Below are 18,094 nucleotides of genomic sequence, written 5' to 3' on the forward strand. Positions count from 1 at the left end.
GAGTATGGTCCCCAGGCTCTGCTAGATGTAGACAAACCTGTTCTGTGATTCCTTGGACATCTTTCTTTAGCCGTCCAGAGAAGCATGACTGAGGAGATGGGATGACACCATCTCGCTCCACAGTTTGAAAAGATGTTCTCAATGTTGCTGGCTCCTTTGTGCACGGAGCCGTGCCTGCCAACACTCCAGCTTCCCCTGGATGTGTGCCCTTTGCGTACATAACCAAGACACTGTTTCCTAAACTCGGGCTTGTTGTTGGCAGGGGTTGGAGGCCCCTGGTTGTAATAGAATAGGCAGCCGCTCAGCCAGCAGCGCTATGATCCCCAGATAACAGGTAGAGAAGCGTTGCAATCAAAAGACGCTGTCAGATTGGAATAACACAGGCTGAGTGTGTCAGCCTGGGGCAGCGAGCGGCCTCCTAGAGTCCAGCCATTCTTCCTTCCCTGGCCTGGCCATTGTGTCCTGGGGCTGCGTGTGGATTGGCAGCTGCTGCTGCTCACCCCAGAGGTGTCTGCCTTGCAGGGGTTGCAGAGAGGCGCCTTCTAGTTAGCGTGTGTATTAGTTTGTTGCTGTTGTAAAGCCCTGTGGGATCCTGCACGGCCAATGCTCTCCTGCTTTGTAAATAGGAGTTATTACAAGCATTTGATGCTTCTGAGGGATGAGCGAGGGATAATTTTAGAACGGCAGCTCTGGTGGGCTGGCCTCCATCTGGGGAAGCTGAACCGCCCCCTCTACAGAGCTGGTACAGAAGGTCCAGCTTATTAATTCCCAAGGATGGGGAGGCCAGGGCTCCACTAGGGTAACTCTCCGAGGACCACAGCCCAGAGGCAGGGCTGCAACTGCTGGCTCATGAGGGTCCCCGCTTAAGGAGCACGGCCACCCCAGGCTGGTAACTGAAGTGTGGTCCTCTCACAAGGTGGAGGGACAGCCCGCAGAGTCCCGAAGCTGAAATTAGCCCCCGGGGCTCACAGGGTGTGGAGAACTCACGAACCTCGTTTGAAAGAGCACTTCTTCAGGCGGGGGCGAGGGAAATGTGCACAATCGGATCGAGTGTTCTGTGAGGAGGACGTGGGGGCAAAGTGACCTTCCTGAGCAAAGAAAGCCATTGAGATGTGCAAGGCAACCGAAATAACCTGAAATCAAATGACTCTAATGTGTGAGGACGAGGACAAAACTGTGATCAAGAAGAGGGATGCCCAGGGTTCCAAATCAAAGCGCCCGCGGAATCTAAAGAATGCCAGCAGCAAAGCAGAAACCTCAGCAGCCTAGAAAACATGGGAGGAAGCCGCCATCAGCAAGCAGAGTGGGGGGCACCAGGAGAGAGAGAGCTGGCACACTGGAGACAACCCCAGTTCAGGCCACTGTCTCTACAGGTGCCCCCGAGTTACCCAGGCTCAGGGCTGAGGTGCATAGATAGGCCACGCATGTGCTCTGGGGTTGGACTTGAAGTCTGTGGAAAGTTTGGTGTCTTTAACTGGCCCAGATCTGGGGTAGAGCTTTTACTAAGAAGGTACTGGGTCCCCCCATAGAGAGTGTTTAGGGTTTTCATCTCCATTTCCTACTCAGATGTCTTTGGAAGCCACCAAAACAGGAAGCAGACAGCTAAGAGGGGTTGTTGATGGGTTCTTGTGTGATTCTTCCATCTCTTGAATGCCTTCCAGTCCTCACTGTTAGACTAGATAGAGACCCAGTACATCTAAGCCTTTGGCGCTGGCTGTGACACAGTAGTTAGTTGGTTTCCCATGCAAAGCTTGGTTGGGTCTGAGTTTCTTGGGCCTTGTGCGTTTGGCTTGTGTGTTGGTTGTTGAGGTTGGAGGTCATGGTGAAGGTAGCTATGATAACATAGCCGATGCAGTCACACACATAGGTGAGTAGGTCTAGCCTGCATGGCCCAGGCACTCCACGGTCCCCTTCCAGGGCAGAGCACAGAACAAAAGCGGGAGGAGCACTTTGTTTTTCATCTGCCTCTGCTCAATTCTTCAAACCTCTGTAGAACAGAGATCCAGTCCTGACCTCCATTTCCAGGCAACCAAAGGAAGGTTCTTAAGGGGCCCTTGACCTGCTGCAGCTCTCAGAATGAGCCAGCAGCCACCACAGTCTGGGGTTGTCATTTTGTTATCCCTTGGTGCCATGACTCTCCTGCTGTCCTGCTTCTCTAAGGCTGAATCAAGGAGAGCATCTTCTGGGGTCTCCCGAGGACTCCTCTCTTGAAGGAATTGCCTTATCTTGGAAAGAAATAGTTAGCTACATGAAGGCACAGAAGATTTTGGTGCCTCCATAGGTGATGTGGCATAAGGACTGAGAGGATATGATTACAGACCCCCAGAGGGGAGTGGATCAACTTAAATAGGGAGGGGGAAATAAGCGAGGAAGACGGAAAGTGTGTGGGTCAGGTACCCAGGCAGGTGAAGGCGCTGGCCTCCCTGCAAGTCTTTGGAGTGCGTGTGGGGTTCAGCGTTTCTCCTAGCGAAGGGTTGAGGCATCCCCAACCTCGGGGAGTCAGCAGAACGAGCAAGCCCCCTGGCTGACAATACCCAGAGAAGAGCACTTTTGGCATGCCAGAGCTTCAGGTTCTGGGTTCAGTCGAGAGGCTGAAAGCTGAGACTCAGAGAGGAGATGCGGACATAGGAAGGATGGTGCAGAGTCCCCGGGAATGGCGGGATACAGCAAGTGAGCTAGACTCATGGACCACGACTCCTGAAGAGCAGAAGTCGTTTACGACCAGTTCCATTATCCTTAGTGTGGGAGCGTCCCCCAGCATCATAAGAAGCCATGAGCTCAGACATCCCTGGAACATAATTCCTGCTGAGACCAAATAGCATGCAGGCAATGGTTGCTCCTTGTTCACGAGCACTCTGTTCTCTCAACCAGAAAGTCTACAGAAACTCCTGGGAGCAGAACCGGGCCGGTGGCTATGACTTCAGGCTGGATGCCATCCCTTTCCAGACTGCCAAGGCGTCCAGGGATATCGCCAGTGATGTAAGATGCTAAACTGTTCCGCTGAAAGGATTCGCACTGGTTACCCAAGTGGGCTGGAAGGCACAGCCCAGCCTCCTGGACCATCAGACTGCCCTTTCCCACACGAAAACACAATCGTGTTTCAAAGGGAAGTGAACACAGGCCTGGTGGTTAGGATCGTGGTCAGAAAAAAGAAGGCTTTTTAAAAATATATGTATTTTAGGAGAGGCACTCAAGAGTTGATAGTTGGAGCACCTAGAAGCCAAGGAACCTGTGGGCTATGCTTGGCTGCTTAGTTTGTAGTGAAGAACCTTTTATGAAATTGCTTCTGTGCAAGCATGAGGACTTAGATTCAGACTTGTAGATCTCATGTAAAGCCAGATGTGGTGGCATGCAGCTGTAACCCCAGATGTGGTGTATATCTGTGACTGCAGCTCTCCTATGGTACGATAGGAAACAGGGCTAGGAGGATCCCCTAGAAGCTCAATAGCCAGCTAGCCTGGCGTCTGCAGTGGCTAACAGGAGACTCCATCTCAGTAGGGTAGAAGGCCAAGACAGACAGACATTCAGTGTCGTCCTCTGTCCTCCGCAAGTGCGCTATGGCACACACACAAGTTCCCACACATACACACAAGAACGCTTACATGTGCTCGTACACATACGCACAAGGTAAAAGTAAGAAGAAATGTAACTATGTAAAACGAACTAAATGCTTCACTTTAAATAATTTGAGACGCATCAGACTAGGTCCCTGCGTGCTGCAGAGGAGAGGAGGAAGAATGGCCCAGTTCCATTCCTATTGGATGTTACAGCAGCCATGTGAATGGATGTTGTCAGTGGGCATCCGTTGAATTCCAGTCCTGTATCATTGGCTTCTCTCAATCCCCCACGGGGTAGAGATTCATTCTCCTGCTCTGTCGGATGTTCAGAGGTCCCACAGCTGGTCCAAGGCTACGCCACTGGGTTTACTTGACTCCAAAGTTTCTACCCTTACCCGCTGTTGAGTTTCCTGCTGAAGTCCCAGGGCCTAGCCCCTCTGGGGAGGCTGACTTTGATGGGGAGGGGCATCCCCATCGCCTCTCTCTGCTTCTCTGCCTTGCAGTTCCGGTACAAAGAGGCTTTCCTGAGAGACCGGGGCCTACAGATTGGGTACCGCAGCGTCAATGACGACCCAAGGATGAGGCATTTCCTCCACGTTGGCAAACTCCAGAGTGATAATGAGTACAAGAAGGGCTTGGCCAAGGGTTGTTCCCAGTTCCACAGCCGCACTGACCAACCTGGCTTCCTCCAGGCCAAAAGGAGCCAGCAGCTGGCCAGTGATGTACACTACAGGCAGCCGCTGCCCCAGCACACCAGCGACCCGGAACAGCTGGGTCTGAAGCATGCCCAGAAGGCCCATCAACTGCAGAGTGATGTGAGCCACCCCCACGCATTCCTGTTAGCTTCTGGGGGAGCCAGCCGGGAAGGCACAGTGACAGCTACTCCCACTGCTGCCACACCTGTAACAGATGCTTGCTAAGGACCGTGCTGTGCGCCCTTCCAAGCCTGGTATTGCCTTACTTAACAGATAAAGGACCCAAGATACAGAAGAGTCAAACTACCTAAGATTGCACGGAAAATAAGTGGCAGGCCTGGTGTGAAAGCTCAGCTTCTTTCCCCTTTCCTTGGTTCCCTCCCTCCATCCCTCCCTCCTTCCCTTCCTCTCTTCCTCCCTCCCTTCATCCCTCCCTCCCTCCATTCCTCTCTCCCTTCCTCCCTCCATACCTCCCTCTCTTCCTCCCACCCTTCATCCCTCTTTTTCTCCCCCCTCCATCTCTCCATCCCTCCATCCATTCCCTCCATCCCTTTCTCCCTCCATCCGTCCATACCTCTTTTTCTCCCTCCCTCAGCCCTTCATCCCTCCCTCCATATCTCCATCCCTCCATCTCTTCTTCCCTCCATCCCTTCCTTCCTCCCTCTTTTCCTCCCTCCTTCCATCCCTCCCTGCCTCCCTCCCTCCCTTTCTTCTTCCTTCTTCTCCCCTCTCTTTGTTTCTTTGCACCAGTGATGGAACCCAGGGCCTTATGCATGCTAGGCAAGTGATCTCCCACTTAACAAATGCCCAGTCTGAAAGCTCAGGCCCTTAGTGGCTCTGCTCTGCTTTTTCCATGGTGTCTAAAGAATTACTTAATCCGATTTTATTCTTTCTCTGGTAAACAACCAAAGCTCAGAGAGGGAAGGGGAGTTTCCTAAGGGCACAGAGCATGTTAAGATAGGAACTTAGACATGAGCCAGGTGTCCCCAGTCTACTTTGCCCCACTGCAGCTCCCACCATTTAAATGGGAAGATTCCAGGAGTGGCTGCATGGCGGCCAGGCTCATCGTACACCAGGTCCTCTGTGCATCACGTGACTGCTCTTTGTCTTGACACTAATGATGTCAATGTGGTTCACATCTTGCTGCATTTTAGATGCTCTCTCTCAGTGGTCAAGCCCCCAGTCCCCATTGACTATTCCTCCTGCTTCTTCCTTCCCCCAAGGTCAAATACAAATCTGACTTGAACCTGACTCGAGGTGTCGGCTGGACCCCTCCCGGCTCCTACAAAGTGGAGATGGCTCGTCGGGCTGCAGAACTGGCCAACAGGAGGGGCCTGGGTCTCCGGGGGGCTTATGTGAGTAACAAGCAACAAACTGCACCCTGCCTTGTCAGACCACGGGAAATACAAACTCATTGTTGCTTTTCAAAGTTTATTTTTGGGCAAAGGTCAGCCAGTTCTAAAGAAGCGTGAAAGGCAGCTGAACAAGGCGCCTAATTTCATGGGTCTGAGATGACCGGGCGGATGACACATGGGTTAAACTTCCCGCAGGCTTCCTCTGAAGTCACAGCCATTAGTTCTGCAGAGGCAAACCTACCAGGGCGACATCAATCCCGGGCCAGGGCAGCCCAGGCTGTGCTGAGTGCTTGCTCGTTACATGCACGGAAAGGGTCAGGGACTCGCTGGCTCCAACAGTCTGCGTTTTGAACCCCGCTTTGTTCAGAAAAGAGACACCACATCTAAATGAGACACAGGCTTTGCTTCTTTCTCATCTTTGCCTTGAGGGTCCTTTTTCTTGGGCAGGGTGGAAGAGAGGACAAAGAAGGGGAGGTGAACGCGTTGGATGTTGGCCGGGCATCTTAGCACGGCTTGTGGGAGCGTCATGTGCACTCAGGGGGCTGTGTGTGATTTCTGCAGGGGGGACCAGAGGAAGTGGGGCATGGAGATCATCAGAGCCGGGAGGTGAACCCAGATGCCTTGGAGATTCTGCATATTAACAGGAGGAAGACTCCGCTGATGTGAGCCAGCCGCCTCCACCTGCATCCACCACTGAGGGTTGCATGCCAGAGGCATGCCCCTGTGGCTTCAGTCTGCACAAGTTGTTAAACAATGGCATCCTCTCCTCCTTCTCACATCTGCCTTTATTAAAACAACAACTCTGAAAGCAAACAATGGAGCTTGTGTTTGGGGGTTTCTCTCGGATGACTGGGTGAGACTGGCTAGTTTTGTGCTGGACCTTGATGGTGTGGGCCAAGGTGAAAGAGTCCAGGTGACATCCGGTGGGGGGGGGGATTTCAGTAAGCTCATATTTGTGGTGTCCACGGTGAAGACAGTCCCAGTGTATTCCACTTTTCTAGAAGGTGTATTTGTCAGAAGGGGAGCAAAAGCAGGCATAGTTCTTGTTGGTTCCCAGGAGGAGGGGACAGAGTGGGCCTCATGAAATGGTGCACATACCTGCCCATAAAGGCCCAGGCTGGGCAGCAGTGTCTCTGTCCAGAGCGTGGCCCTTCAGCTACCTGGTCTTCTGGAATCAAAAGGACATCTCTAGCTGCCCAGGAAGCCACTTTTGTCTAGTGCTAAAGAAAAGGGGCTTCAAGGGTCCGAAGACAGCAGCTCAGAAGCCAGCCTCCTTTTGGATGGTGTTTTTGATCCAATTCAGAAATTTGGTGACTTGAGTGTAGACGCCTGGCTTCTTCCCGCATTCTTGGCCCCAGCTCACGATCCCATAGACGAAGTAAGTGCCATCCTTTTCACAGGTCAGAGGGCCCCCAGAGTCACCCTGAGGGGAGAAGCACAGGAGGTCGGTCAGCCTTGACAACTAGATTCTGAGATGTCCCAAACTGCCTACAAGGGGGTGATGGAATGAAGTTGCTGCCAGCTACCTTGGGCTTCTCTGGAAAGTGGTTCCAAAGCTCTTCCTGATGTCCTATGATGTATAGCTCCAATAGGAGGGAAGCTGATACCAGCTTCAGTTGCCAAGTTTGGAAAAAGTTTGAAGCCCAGGGCTGCAGCCACAGTGCTGCGGGCAAGGAATGCTCCCTGACTTTCAGTTCTAATGGTTCCATTATCAGTGCCTAGGGCCCCCAACATCAAGCAGCCGACCAAGGTGGACAATGGTGTGTTTGGACGGACCCACACGTAAGGAGGAGGACAGGGACTCAGAGGCAGTCGATATGGTCAACCTACTGCCTGTTGGCCAGCGACCAGTGACTTTGCTTTTTCAGTGGTGAGCTGTGGATAATCATAGAGGAACTTTGCTCCTGAGAGGATCAGTGAAGATTCTGTGTAAAGTGCTTGGACCAGTATAGAGGTGGGCAGGAGAAAGGCAGCGAGGAAACCAGCTGGCTTCATCCCGGCACCTAACAACTTTTATCACATGACTTCGCTCTTATAACCTAATCATGGTCACTACCTTGTGATCTTATGGTCACATCAATCAAGGTCAGAAAGTGGCTTCAAACCTTTCAGTGATAGCCCTTGAGTTAGCTAGAGGACTGAGTAGCCGGTGGTCCCACTCATCTTCCAAGAGCTTAGGGAACACCACACCTACTTGCTCTTTTCCATCTGGAGTTTGTGGCTTCCCATGCCCTGCCCCCCAGAGGAACAGAGGGTCATCACAAGCCTCAGACTCTGGGGCTTCCAGTTTCCCAACCCAATGGCTCTGAATCCGCTAGTTATCCTGGGTCCCTTTGTAGGAAGGCTTCATTGTGGTGCAGGATCAGACCGTGGCCATGCTGGGTCTCTGAGGGCAGCTGGGCAGTGTGGAAGAATGAGCAGGAAGCCTAAACCAAGCTCATCCTTGGCACCTAGGAAGGTTGTATTTCATGGAACAGGATCCCTGAACTACACAGAATATGGGCTTTGATTTGGGGCAGGGACCTGAAATCCCCTTAGCATAAAGTTGGTGGAATCCCCACCTTCTCCTTCCCTAGGAGCACCACCGAATCTCCATAGATCCCAGAACCTGGGGGTACGCCGTTATCAAGGTGGAACAAAGTAGTACAGGCTTTGGTGTTCCACACACCTGGGTTGTTCCAGTTCCGGTCCCACTGCTTAACACACTGCTGCTATTGGCCTTGATAATGTGCCCAAGCCTCTGTACTGTGTGATGGTGGCATCCCCTTCAGAGGATGTTGTGAGAGCTCAACCAGGCAATGCAGAAACATGCCACACTGCCAGCTCTCCTAGCTTGATGTAGGCTCAGACAAGTCTGCCCATCTGTCTTAACACAGAAGCTGCTGGCCCGTTGACCCCGGTTCCCACCCCAGAGCTATAGTAGGCCTCTTTTCTCAGCTTGATATTCAGAAAGCCCCTCCCTTCGAGGAACCCGTGGAGTCTCTGACCTGGCAGGTGTCTGATCCAGGCTTCTGGAGGTTCCCAGCACAGACCATACTGTCATCTATTGTATTGTCATAGAGTCGGCGGGAGTTACACAAAGTGTTAGTGATCAGCTTGACTTTAGCATCCAGGAGCTGGCGGGACCCTTCTCCTGTGGGAAGAAAACAGTCACTACCATGCTACTATGAAGACTGCAGTGATACCCACTTCACTAGAAGTCACCTTAGTAAGAAGAAGCCACCAGCTCTCAGTTGGGGGAGAAAGGTATTTTTTATGGAGGATGGGAAGAAACAGCCCACCTTCCAGCACCAGCATCCTGCATCCTCCTCACCCCAAGCTCGTGCAGACTTTCAAAGCCATTCTGATCACAGCTGAACAAATGATTTGTTCTGTTCTTTTATCTTCTCAACTAGATCATAAATTCTGGAAAATGTGCATGGTTTGTAATCATCTTTAATTTCCTGCATCTAGCAGAAGGCTAACACATAATACACAGTAGGTTCTGAAGAAATAGATGGATCAATGTAAGGGCAGTTTCATGGATGCATGGACAGATGGGGGCAGATGGACAGATAGATAGATTCATGCGTGCATAGAACAGATGCATCCCCATGAAGCTCCCTGACATATTAGGTTGTCTGCTTCCCAGAGAGGATACCCCCTTTTCAAAGATAAGGCAATCTCTCAGAGCATCTTTGACTTTGAACATAGTCTAAGGACTATTTGTGGAAAACAAAGGTGTTCTACTCTGAGGCCCTATAGGACTCTCAACTGAGACATCCTCCGCTGAGCAGGCCCGTTAAGGAGAGCCAAAGAGGAAAAGCTTAGACAGACTACAACAAAGAGCTGCAGAAACTTTTTTGGTTGACCTTAAGTCCAATTAGGCGAGATTTTCTTCCCCCGGAGCCTCTGGCAAATGCATACATGCATTCTATTTCCTTCTGCGGGACTCTAAGCCTACTCAAAGTGATTTTTGCTGTCCGTTATTAAGTACACTATTAGTAGGAGGTGACATATTTTGAGTATTTGGTAAAGATACTCTCCTGAACTTCTTTGTATTCAAGATATAATTTTGGTGTGCATGATCCAAGCTCTGGGGGTAAAAATGACAACTGACAAAGTAAAACTGAGCTGCTTGAGAAACAAAACCAAGAATCTTGTGGAAGAATACCCAACACTGAAGAGCTGTTCAAGGCCAGTAGCTTTAAACAGCATCATCTCTGCCCCTGAGTACCTACCACGTACCACAGTGCCCACACATGGTCTGCACCCAGCATCCTACCTGGTACCACACGTGCCCACATATGCTGTGCACCCAGCATCCTACCAGGTACCACACGTGCCCACATATGCTGTGCACCCAGCATCCTACCAGGTACCACACGTGCCCACATATGCTGTGCACCCAGCATCCTACCAGGTACCACACGTGCCCACATATGCTGTGTACCCAGCATCCTACCTGGTACCACACTTGCCCCTATATGCTGTGCACCCAGCATCCTACCTGGTACCACACTTGCCCCTATATGCTGTGCACCCAGCATTCTAACAGGTACCACACGTGCCCACATATGCTGTGCACCCAGCATCTTTGCAGTTTTCTTGGAGAAGGAGAGAGGTCTTCTCTGGCGTACAATGAGTGCTTGAGAAAGGTCACACATCTAGATCAGGAGGCCAGAGACCGCTATGGCGATGAGAGGCTCACAGGGAAAGTTCCATGCAAATGGTTACATTCAACTAGAGTCTGAACAATGAGGCGGATGCATTCTTTGATGGAGCACTTTGAATTTGTTTCAAGAGCAAAGAGGGCAAATGACATCGGTCCTTTATTCTCTGGATGGTGTAGCTCTCCCGGGTGTGTGGAGGGTATATCACCAGACTCACCTGTTTCCGTTACTCCCCAGCCGGAGATGTGGCACTCAGTCCCAGAGGGAAAGGGGTCGTTGGGCAGACATATGGTCTTCACGTATTTGGATTCCAGAGCACAGTGACCATCCACTGGCTTTAACTTGAGCAAAGCTGAAAGATGAGGGAGGAGTAGGGAGACGGAAGAGGGGGGAGGAAGGGAGGAGAGAGAAGTATTGGTTTCATTTTGCTTTGGAAGACAAGTTAGCTAGCCACACTGCCCCTCCCATGACTGAAAAACATTTTCATCCCTATTTCATGTTTTAAACATCCAGAGAGGGCTAGGAAAACACTGAAAGAATATCAACAGTTAAAAAAGCTAATAGGATTCAAAATCATTTCTAATTCATTTTTCAGAAGCAGGCTGAACGGAAGGGGGCTACCCATAAAGGAGGGAGAGTGGGAAAGAGAAAGCCTCATAGTGTGTATGGGGGTGAGGGCACAGCACTGAGCATCCAACAGCCCCAAACTGACCGCCTCTGCACGCACACACCTACCAGGTGCCATACATGTGTGCATATGCATCATGTCACAACACAGAGTCATCTGAAAGCTGGGATAGCACCCCCATTTACGGAACAGAAAAGAAGGTTCAGGCAGATGACCTGAATCCTAGCCAATAAGAGAGCTGGGATCCAAAGCTGCATGCTCTTTTCACAATACAACACTTTCTACACCTCTAGCCTTCAATTGAAAAGTTTTACCATTATCAACAATGCTATCATACACTCCCTAGACATAAAAGGCTGGGAAATAATTGATACAGCTTATGGGATTCCCAAAGGGATAAGAAGGATCATGGGAGCTTTCTGTAACCAAACCCCAGATTTCTACCAGTGGAGAAGCCCACAGGAGACTCAGGGGATACTTGCCGATGTCATTGTGGGGAATATCATCTTTCTCGTTGTACCGGCTGTACTTCAGTATCTTTTCCACCCTAAAGGTCTGCTCATGAGATTCTGTCTTCTTCAGGTCCTGGTCCCCTAGCACGACTTTTAGATGCCTGGTGCTTATGCTATGGAGTAAAATAAGATGTAGGAAAATTGCCCCGGCTTGTCGGAGGCAGAGCTCCACTCCTAGGAAGTCATGTGACCTTGGTGAAGCCCTGGCCTTCAGCATCCTTGTCTGCAGTTCTTTACCTCCTCGCAAAACTCTGCTTGGGTACAAATAAGACAACACGAGGGAACTTCTCCATCAGTGGACGGATAGTCCAGACAAACACTTGCGGAATATCCCTTTACCTTGTGTGAATAGATGTCACTGTGATTGATTTAATAATAATAATAAAAAGCTAAACGGCCAGTAGCTAGGCAGGATTTTGGGGGCAGAGAGAATGATGGGAGGAAGAAGGGTGGAGTCAGAGGAGTCGCCAGCCAGACATGGAAAAAGCAGTCTGGAAAGTACACAGATGGGTAACTAAGCTTTGGGGCAGCACACGGATGAATGGAAATGGGTTAATTTATGGTATAAGGGCTAGCTAAAAACAAGTCTTATCTATTGGCCGAGCCTTCATAATTAATAAGAATCACTATGGAGAAACTCTAGCTACACACACACACACACACACACACACACACACACACACTTAATCTCACTTTTCCTGGGAGACCTCCCTTCTCTCTCTGGGCTTGACTAAAAGCTGTGGAAGCCTTGATTAAATCTGCTGCCATCGTGGGTGGGCACTAGTGTGTATATGCATGACTTCTCTCGGGGAGCACGCTAGACCCCAAGAGGACAAGGTAGACTAGAAGATATGCAGGCTGCTTCTCAAGGCAGGGTTCATGAGACCAGGCCTGATCATGGACTTAGGGAATCTGGAACAGGTGATAGCATCTCAGCTCCTGGAAGTCACCAGAAGTATAGATGAGGATGCATGACCAGAAGGGTCATTGAAAATGGGCTTTTTTTTTGCCTTATTCAGGTGGACTATAGAGGCTCAGGAAGCAGACAGACCTGTGTCCAATTCCACTCATTGGCCTTCTTTTCTTGAGACTTTAGATTAGACATTCAACTTTCCTAAGCCCCATGTCCCCTTCACAAAAGGGGAATGCCAATGTCTTTTCTTCCATGGGCACTTACCAAATACTTCCTTCATGGAAAGGTCTCTGTGCTGAGGGCCCCAGGGACATCTCAATTAAGCTCTCTTGGTAGCCAGCTATGTATGGTCAAGTACACGGAGCAGCTGTGGCAGCCATGGTTGTTATAGCTCCACTCAGTGAAGGCTCTGTCCTTCTCCCTCTGGTGCATTTACCCTCACTCATGCCGAGACACCACTTCCAAGACACCACTTCCAAGACACCACTTACTGGGAAGAGGGCCAGCTTGCGCCCCAGTCATGCCCCTCCTCCTTCCTAGTGGGTACCTACTCAGTGCAGTGGGCTGCAGTGAGCACCCAGCAGGGGTGAATCAGGGAACCCCCACAGAAGTGGCCTTGGGGCATGGAGGTGGTCAGCGGCAGTGAGGTCTGCAGGGACACCTGCCACGGGTGCTTGCCCGCTGTGCTCTTAAAGCCCCCATAGATACGCTTGACAACGCGCTCAGCTGTCTCCGTCTTCCCGCAGGAGTTGAATCCTGGCACCTCCATCACAGGCTCCTGAAGGCTTGCATCTGGGTTAGGAGTAACTATGGGGTAGATAAAGATAAATGATCAAGCCAGCCTCCTCTGTTCCTTCAGAGGTCAGAGCTGGAGTTATGACTCTCACTACAAGCTGACCAAGCATCCAGAGCCAAGAGACTGAACGCCTTCAGTATCTTGTTTGGTGAGTGACTGAGGTTTGTTGGATAACTTAGTTAATATGAAGCAAATTCATAGCACTCATGATAAAGATGTTGCTTTTATTTTCATATTTTGAAGTTCACAACTCCTAGGATCTACAAACCTATACACTAAATAAACAAATCCCTCATGCAACATGCATAATATGTCATCCCTAATGCATTATAATGTTATGAGGCTTTATTTTTTTAGTAGAATAGGGGAATAAGAGGTTTACCCATAAAGCTGTGGTAAGGGTTATGAGTCTGTGACCTTGTTCTGTCCCTGGAGGTTACTCAGATGGAGATATAACACCTGAGTCAAGAGATCTAGAGGACTTTTCAGAGGAAAAGGGGCTTGGGTGAGGTCTCAAAGAATGTTTAGAAACAGACAGAAGCAGAAATGACATGGAGTATTGCAGACAATACCCACAGAACAATGTCACTGTGCAAATCGGGGAGAGAATCCCATAGGTCAGATAGACTGGGGCATGTTCTTTCAGATGTGGGTGCAGAGGTGGGCCAGTGAAGACTGTCAGGAAGAATAAAAAGCTGGACCTCAGACTAATGTCATCCCGAGAGGCCATGAGGACCCAAGCGCTGATGGCTATTTTACGCCCTGACACACAGTAAGTGGTCAATAGTACATGATGTCAAGGACACTGGCCGGGGGTTGGGAAAGGAAGTTTTATAGCTAACCTGAGATGATAGAGGTGTCTAGGCTAGCTCATCATTCTGAGGGCTATAGAGGAGTGGGCAGAGTTTGTAAAGCCAGGGTCACGGGATGTGTAGAGTAGGCGTGGTCAAGTGCAGGAAATGGCACCTCTTCTCCCCAGGTCCCTCTGAGAGCCACAGACTTACCTGGGGTGGGACAGACTGTGACGTCACAGTATTCCCATTTCACCTTTTCACTGTTAACCTTAACAAAGCACCAAGGCTTGTGGTCTCCATCCGGGTTTCTAAAACACAAAATCAAAGTGACTGACCATCCAAGCTTGGAAGCCTAGACATGATGGAAGCACCCCAGATCAGAGGACGCCAATCCCCACACTGCCAAGCTATCATTCTTCATTTGAATCCTCCCATAGGTTAGCAAACCTTGGCATACAAGTGTGGTCACAGAATTTTGGCAAACTCCTAACAACCAGACGAGTATCCCAAGGACCAGGAAGCAGTTTCCAAACTTTGGCTGGACCATGGGACACCCACAACCTTTCGTGGGAGAAGTGAGATTCCTATTGACGATCTCTACTCCACGTGTTTAGAAAAGGATTGCAGACTGAGAGACAGGACGAGAGCTGGAATCCTGACCCAACTTCTGAGTCCCAGGCATGAGAATCCTTTTAGAAGCGGTCACAAGGTTTCCCCATGAAGATTACACCCAAGAAGGCGGCTCTTAGGGGGGCACGAGGAGAATAGAAGAAGAAGTTGTGTATAAGGAAGAGACTCTTGTTTTGGAGTCAGTTCAAGACAAACAAAATATCCTCACTTTCCATAGGCAAATCACCTAAGTCATTGAGCTTGGCAGAACAAAAAACAGAATAAGGAGATGAGCAGTGTGACTCAGAGACAGAAGACTGGAAAAGTCCATCCCCAGGAAGGGTCATCACGCCATCCTTACTAAAGAACATATGGCCATCCGTGACGGGAATTATAATGGTCCCCAGACTTCGTTTGCTCCTCAGCCTTCCTCTTGACATTATGTGACCCATGTGACTACCTCTGCCACAAAATTCACATGGGCAATTATATGTCACTTCTTAGCTTTTGGTTGACATTTTTTTAAAGCCTTGTTTTTCTCTTTTTACCCTTCCTGGGTATTTTTTTTTTTTTTGGTTTTTTGAGACAGGGTTTCTCTGTGGTTTTGGAGCCTGTCCTGGAACTAGCTCTTGTAGACCAGGCTGGTCTCGAACTCACAGAGATCCGCCTGCCTCTGTCTCCCGAGTGCTGGGATTAAAGGCGTGCGCCACCACCGCCCGGCCTTCCTGGGTATTTGTAAAACTCTGCGGAGTTAAATTCCCCCACAGCCACAAAAACACACATGTGTAGCATCAGTAAGAAGTGAACTTTGATGTATGTGAGCCCCCGAGACTCCCTGGGGAGCCTGCCCTCCCTCCCTCCCTCCCTCCCTCCCTCTCTCCTTTCCTTCCTCTGTAGCTGTAACATCAGTGTAACCATACCTATCCCGGGTAGGATAATCTCTTCAGAAAAACTGCTGACTTGCAATCTGTTTCAAAATCAAGCAAGCAAAATAGGACCTACGGGAGACAGCAATCTGTACCTGCAAAAGTTGTGATCTGCAATCCCGTGGGTTTCAGCGTCCTCCATAAACATGTTGTAATTCTCCTGCAAGAGGAGGTGGGAATTCCAGTAAAGGCATGGGCTCTGGTTGACTGTCCTACTCACTTTGCCTCGGTAAGAGTAGCCATCACCGACATAACAGTCGTCCGGACCTCGGAGAGAGCAGGCCGCCTATGAGAACTGCCAGTCATGGACACATTGCCCTCAATAATGGTTGGCAGGGGGATACAAACTAGGTCACAGGGCTGGGCTTAACTGTGTATTGTCTTTAGGTTTTATCACAAAGCTCCAGAATGTTCCACACTCAACCTGAATTAAAAATATGAACTACCCCATTGAGGAGGTGGGTATTTACAAAATGACTAGGTGGCCGGGGGGGGGGGGGGGTAGAAAAGGCCCTGATGCGATCAGGGCAGAAGGTTGATTTGCCTGCACCACACCCCTGAGCTTCACCTTCTAGGCAGAAAGGTGAACAAGCTCAGTGCTCCGAGGTTGGAGGAGTAAGGAGGGGTAGAGCTTGGGGAACTCGAACTGTGTGTTTATGAGACACTTGAAGAGAAAAGGCCTCCAGAGGTCTCACTTCTCCCAGAGTTTTTATGATGTGGTAGTGGAGATCCATACCTATTTCACAGAATCTCCCCCTGTACTGGTCTGGACAGGCACAGCTAAACCTGGACCTCCGTCTGTGACGGGAGCAGACACCACCATTCTGGCAGGGATTTGGTCTGCATGCCGGAAGAACTGTGAAGACAAGAAGTGGGGCCCAGAGGACACATTAGGAGAAGGTACAGTACCCTATGATGGTGGTAATTTTCTGGGATCATCCTCTCTAAAATGATAGGACACCACAGGGCATAGACAGATCATTGACACATTAGCAAACGCCAATGAAACCTGCAGAACTTAAACTAATATGGATGTGTCGTATGGATGGTGGCCACACTAAAGAGAAAAAGAAAATCAATAAACAACCCCATCCCCTCAAATAAAAAGATGTGTACATTGGTCACCAAGTAAGGACTAGCCAAAAGTATAGACTGATGTAGAAGTTTTCAAATAGTCTGAGCTAGGTAGAAAGTTGTCTGTGGACCTTGAGAGCTGTGTGACCACGGACAAGTTAACTTCTCAAGTTGTGGGTTCTTCACCTACCAATTTCTTCCATGCATTGAGGAGTAAATCCCTTGGGATGGTGCCCTACCCACAGCAGAGACTCACTGTTACTCCCACACACAGCCCATCTCAGGAATAGATCAGAGCCAGGTTCCTGGAGGAACCAACTTCCAAGGTGACTGTGTGTGTGTGTGTGTGTGTGTGTGTGTGTGTGTGTACATATATTAGTTAATTCTCCCTGAGTTCTCCAAGGAAGGTTACATGTTTTAAAATCATAATTAAGAGGACTGTCTTAAGTGTCACAAAACCCAGCTCCACTTCCACCCACTTCCACACAGTAAGATGCAGTCGCCATGGGCACACGCTAGAGCAAAGAAAGCAATCTGCAGAGAAGAGAACCTCTGCCACCTACCCTGGGAGCAGTCTGGCCCTGTGTAGGGGTGTTTGCAGGCACAGCGGTAGTACGGAGGCTTCTGGGTAATGAGGCATTCACCGTGGACACACGGGTTGTCCTTGCACGTGTTCCGGGCTGCACAAGATAAACAGAAAAGAAGAGAATGAGGGTAGGGCATCAGGCGGTGCACGTTTGACCTAGCGGGGCACATGCTTACCCCAGTTTTGGAGGTAGGAGCAGCAGACTGTGTCTGTGACTTCGTCCACAGTCTTAAGTGCCAGGCTGTTCAAGGATAAGGTTTCTCTCTTAGCCTAAACAAGGTTTCTTTCTGTGTCGTTATTCTCAGTGATGCACAGCCCTACAAAGGGTTCTATATGCAGATGCCAGCAGGGTATTGGACGGAAGAAACTAGGGCAGGAGTCAGGGCCCTTGGCCTCTCTGATTTTCTCTTACATTCTAACCTGTGTGGCCAGTGGCAGGTCTATGCCTTCTGCCTACCCTCTCTCAAACTGGCCCTATGTGCCCTGAGACCTTCCTGTCATACCATTTGAGGATCCTATTCCTCTGCTGTGGTTTGTCTAAAAGCAAATTTCTTAGTTTGGGCCATATTTGGAGTAGATGCCGTCTCTTGCCCTCTCTTAGCCTCCGTTTGTTTCTCTACAGAATGGACCCATAAGACACAGTATGGCGGCAGGAACACACAGATGCCACCTGTGCTCACACAGAGACCTGGCATCACCATGCCTGATCAAAGAAATGTGACTATAACCTTTGCCCCAGGATCATTCAGTGCTTTCCCAGTGCCTTTAGACAGAGGCTGAAGGGCTTCACGTTTAACCCAGAGGGGACAGAGAGAAAGGGGCTCACCGTTCTGACACCGACTTCCTGAGAAGGGGGCTGGGCAGCTACAATGGAAGGTGTCCCCTCTGATGATACAGTTCCCACCGTGTTCACAGGGGTTGGACTGGCATGGATCTAAGACACAAAAGCAGAAGTCAAGGTCAGAGAGGGGGGAATCCAAAGAGAAGCCCCACTTCT

At 49.9% G+C, this 18,094-nt stretch overlaps 2 protein-coding genes across 9 annotated transcripts in view; one reads left to right on the top strand and one right to left on the bottom strand.

Moving 5' to 3' along the window:
* LOC121454169 (nebulin related anchoring protein) overlaps positions 1-6,415 on the top strand; it is a 70,412-nt gene extending 63,997 nt beyond the window's left edge. For all 7 annotated transcript variants that reach the window (XM_041661389.1, XM_041661393.1, XM_041661395.1 and 4 more), the window contains 4 exons: positions 2,872-2,979; positions 4,061-4,372; positions 5,476-5,607; positions 6,169-6,415. In XM_041661389.1, coding sequence (XP_041517323.1) covers positions 2,872-2,979; positions 4,061-4,372; positions 5,476-5,607; positions 6,169-6,273 — 657 coding nt within the window. In that variant the 3' untranslated portion in view covers positions 6,274-6,415. The remainder of the gene's footprint in view (positions 1-2,871; positions 2,980-4,060; positions 4,373-5,475; positions 5,608-6,168) is intronic.
* The window catches only part of Habp2 (hyaluronan binding protein 2), a 33,211-nt gene continuing 21,494 nt past the window's right edge, over positions 6,378-18,094 (bottom strand). For both annotated transcript variants that reach the window (XM_041661397.1, XM_041661396.1), the window contains 10 exons: positions 17,924-18,031; positions 17,075-17,191; positions 16,174-16,293; positions 15,533-15,704; positions 14,113-14,210; positions 12,864-13,119; positions 11,370-11,512; positions 10,477-10,611; positions 8,595-8,740; positions 6,378-7,030 (listed from right to left, as the gene is read on the bottom strand). In XM_041661397.1, the coding sequence (XP_041517331.1) occupies positions 6,866-7,030; positions 8,595-8,740; positions 10,477-10,611; positions 11,370-11,512; positions 12,864-13,119; positions 14,113-14,210; positions 15,533-15,704; positions 16,174-16,293; positions 17,075-17,191; positions 17,924-18,031 (1,460 nt within the window). In that variant the 3' untranslated portion in view covers positions 6,378-6,865. The remainder of the gene's footprint in view (positions 7,031-8,594; positions 8,741-10,476; positions 10,612-11,369; positions 11,513-12,863; positions 13,120-14,112; positions 14,211-15,532; positions 15,705-16,173; positions 16,294-17,074; positions 17,192-17,923; positions 18,032-18,094) is intronic.

This window comes from Microtus oregoni, unplaced genomic scaffold (assembly GCF_018167655.1).
Source record: "Microtus oregoni isolate MIOR12 unplaced genomic scaffold, Mior012 000012F_ref0000307, whole genome shotgun sequence".
In the NCBI taxonomy this organism is placed as follows: Eukaryota; Metazoa; Chordata; class Mammalia; order Rodentia; family Cricetidae; genus Microtus; species Microtus oregoni.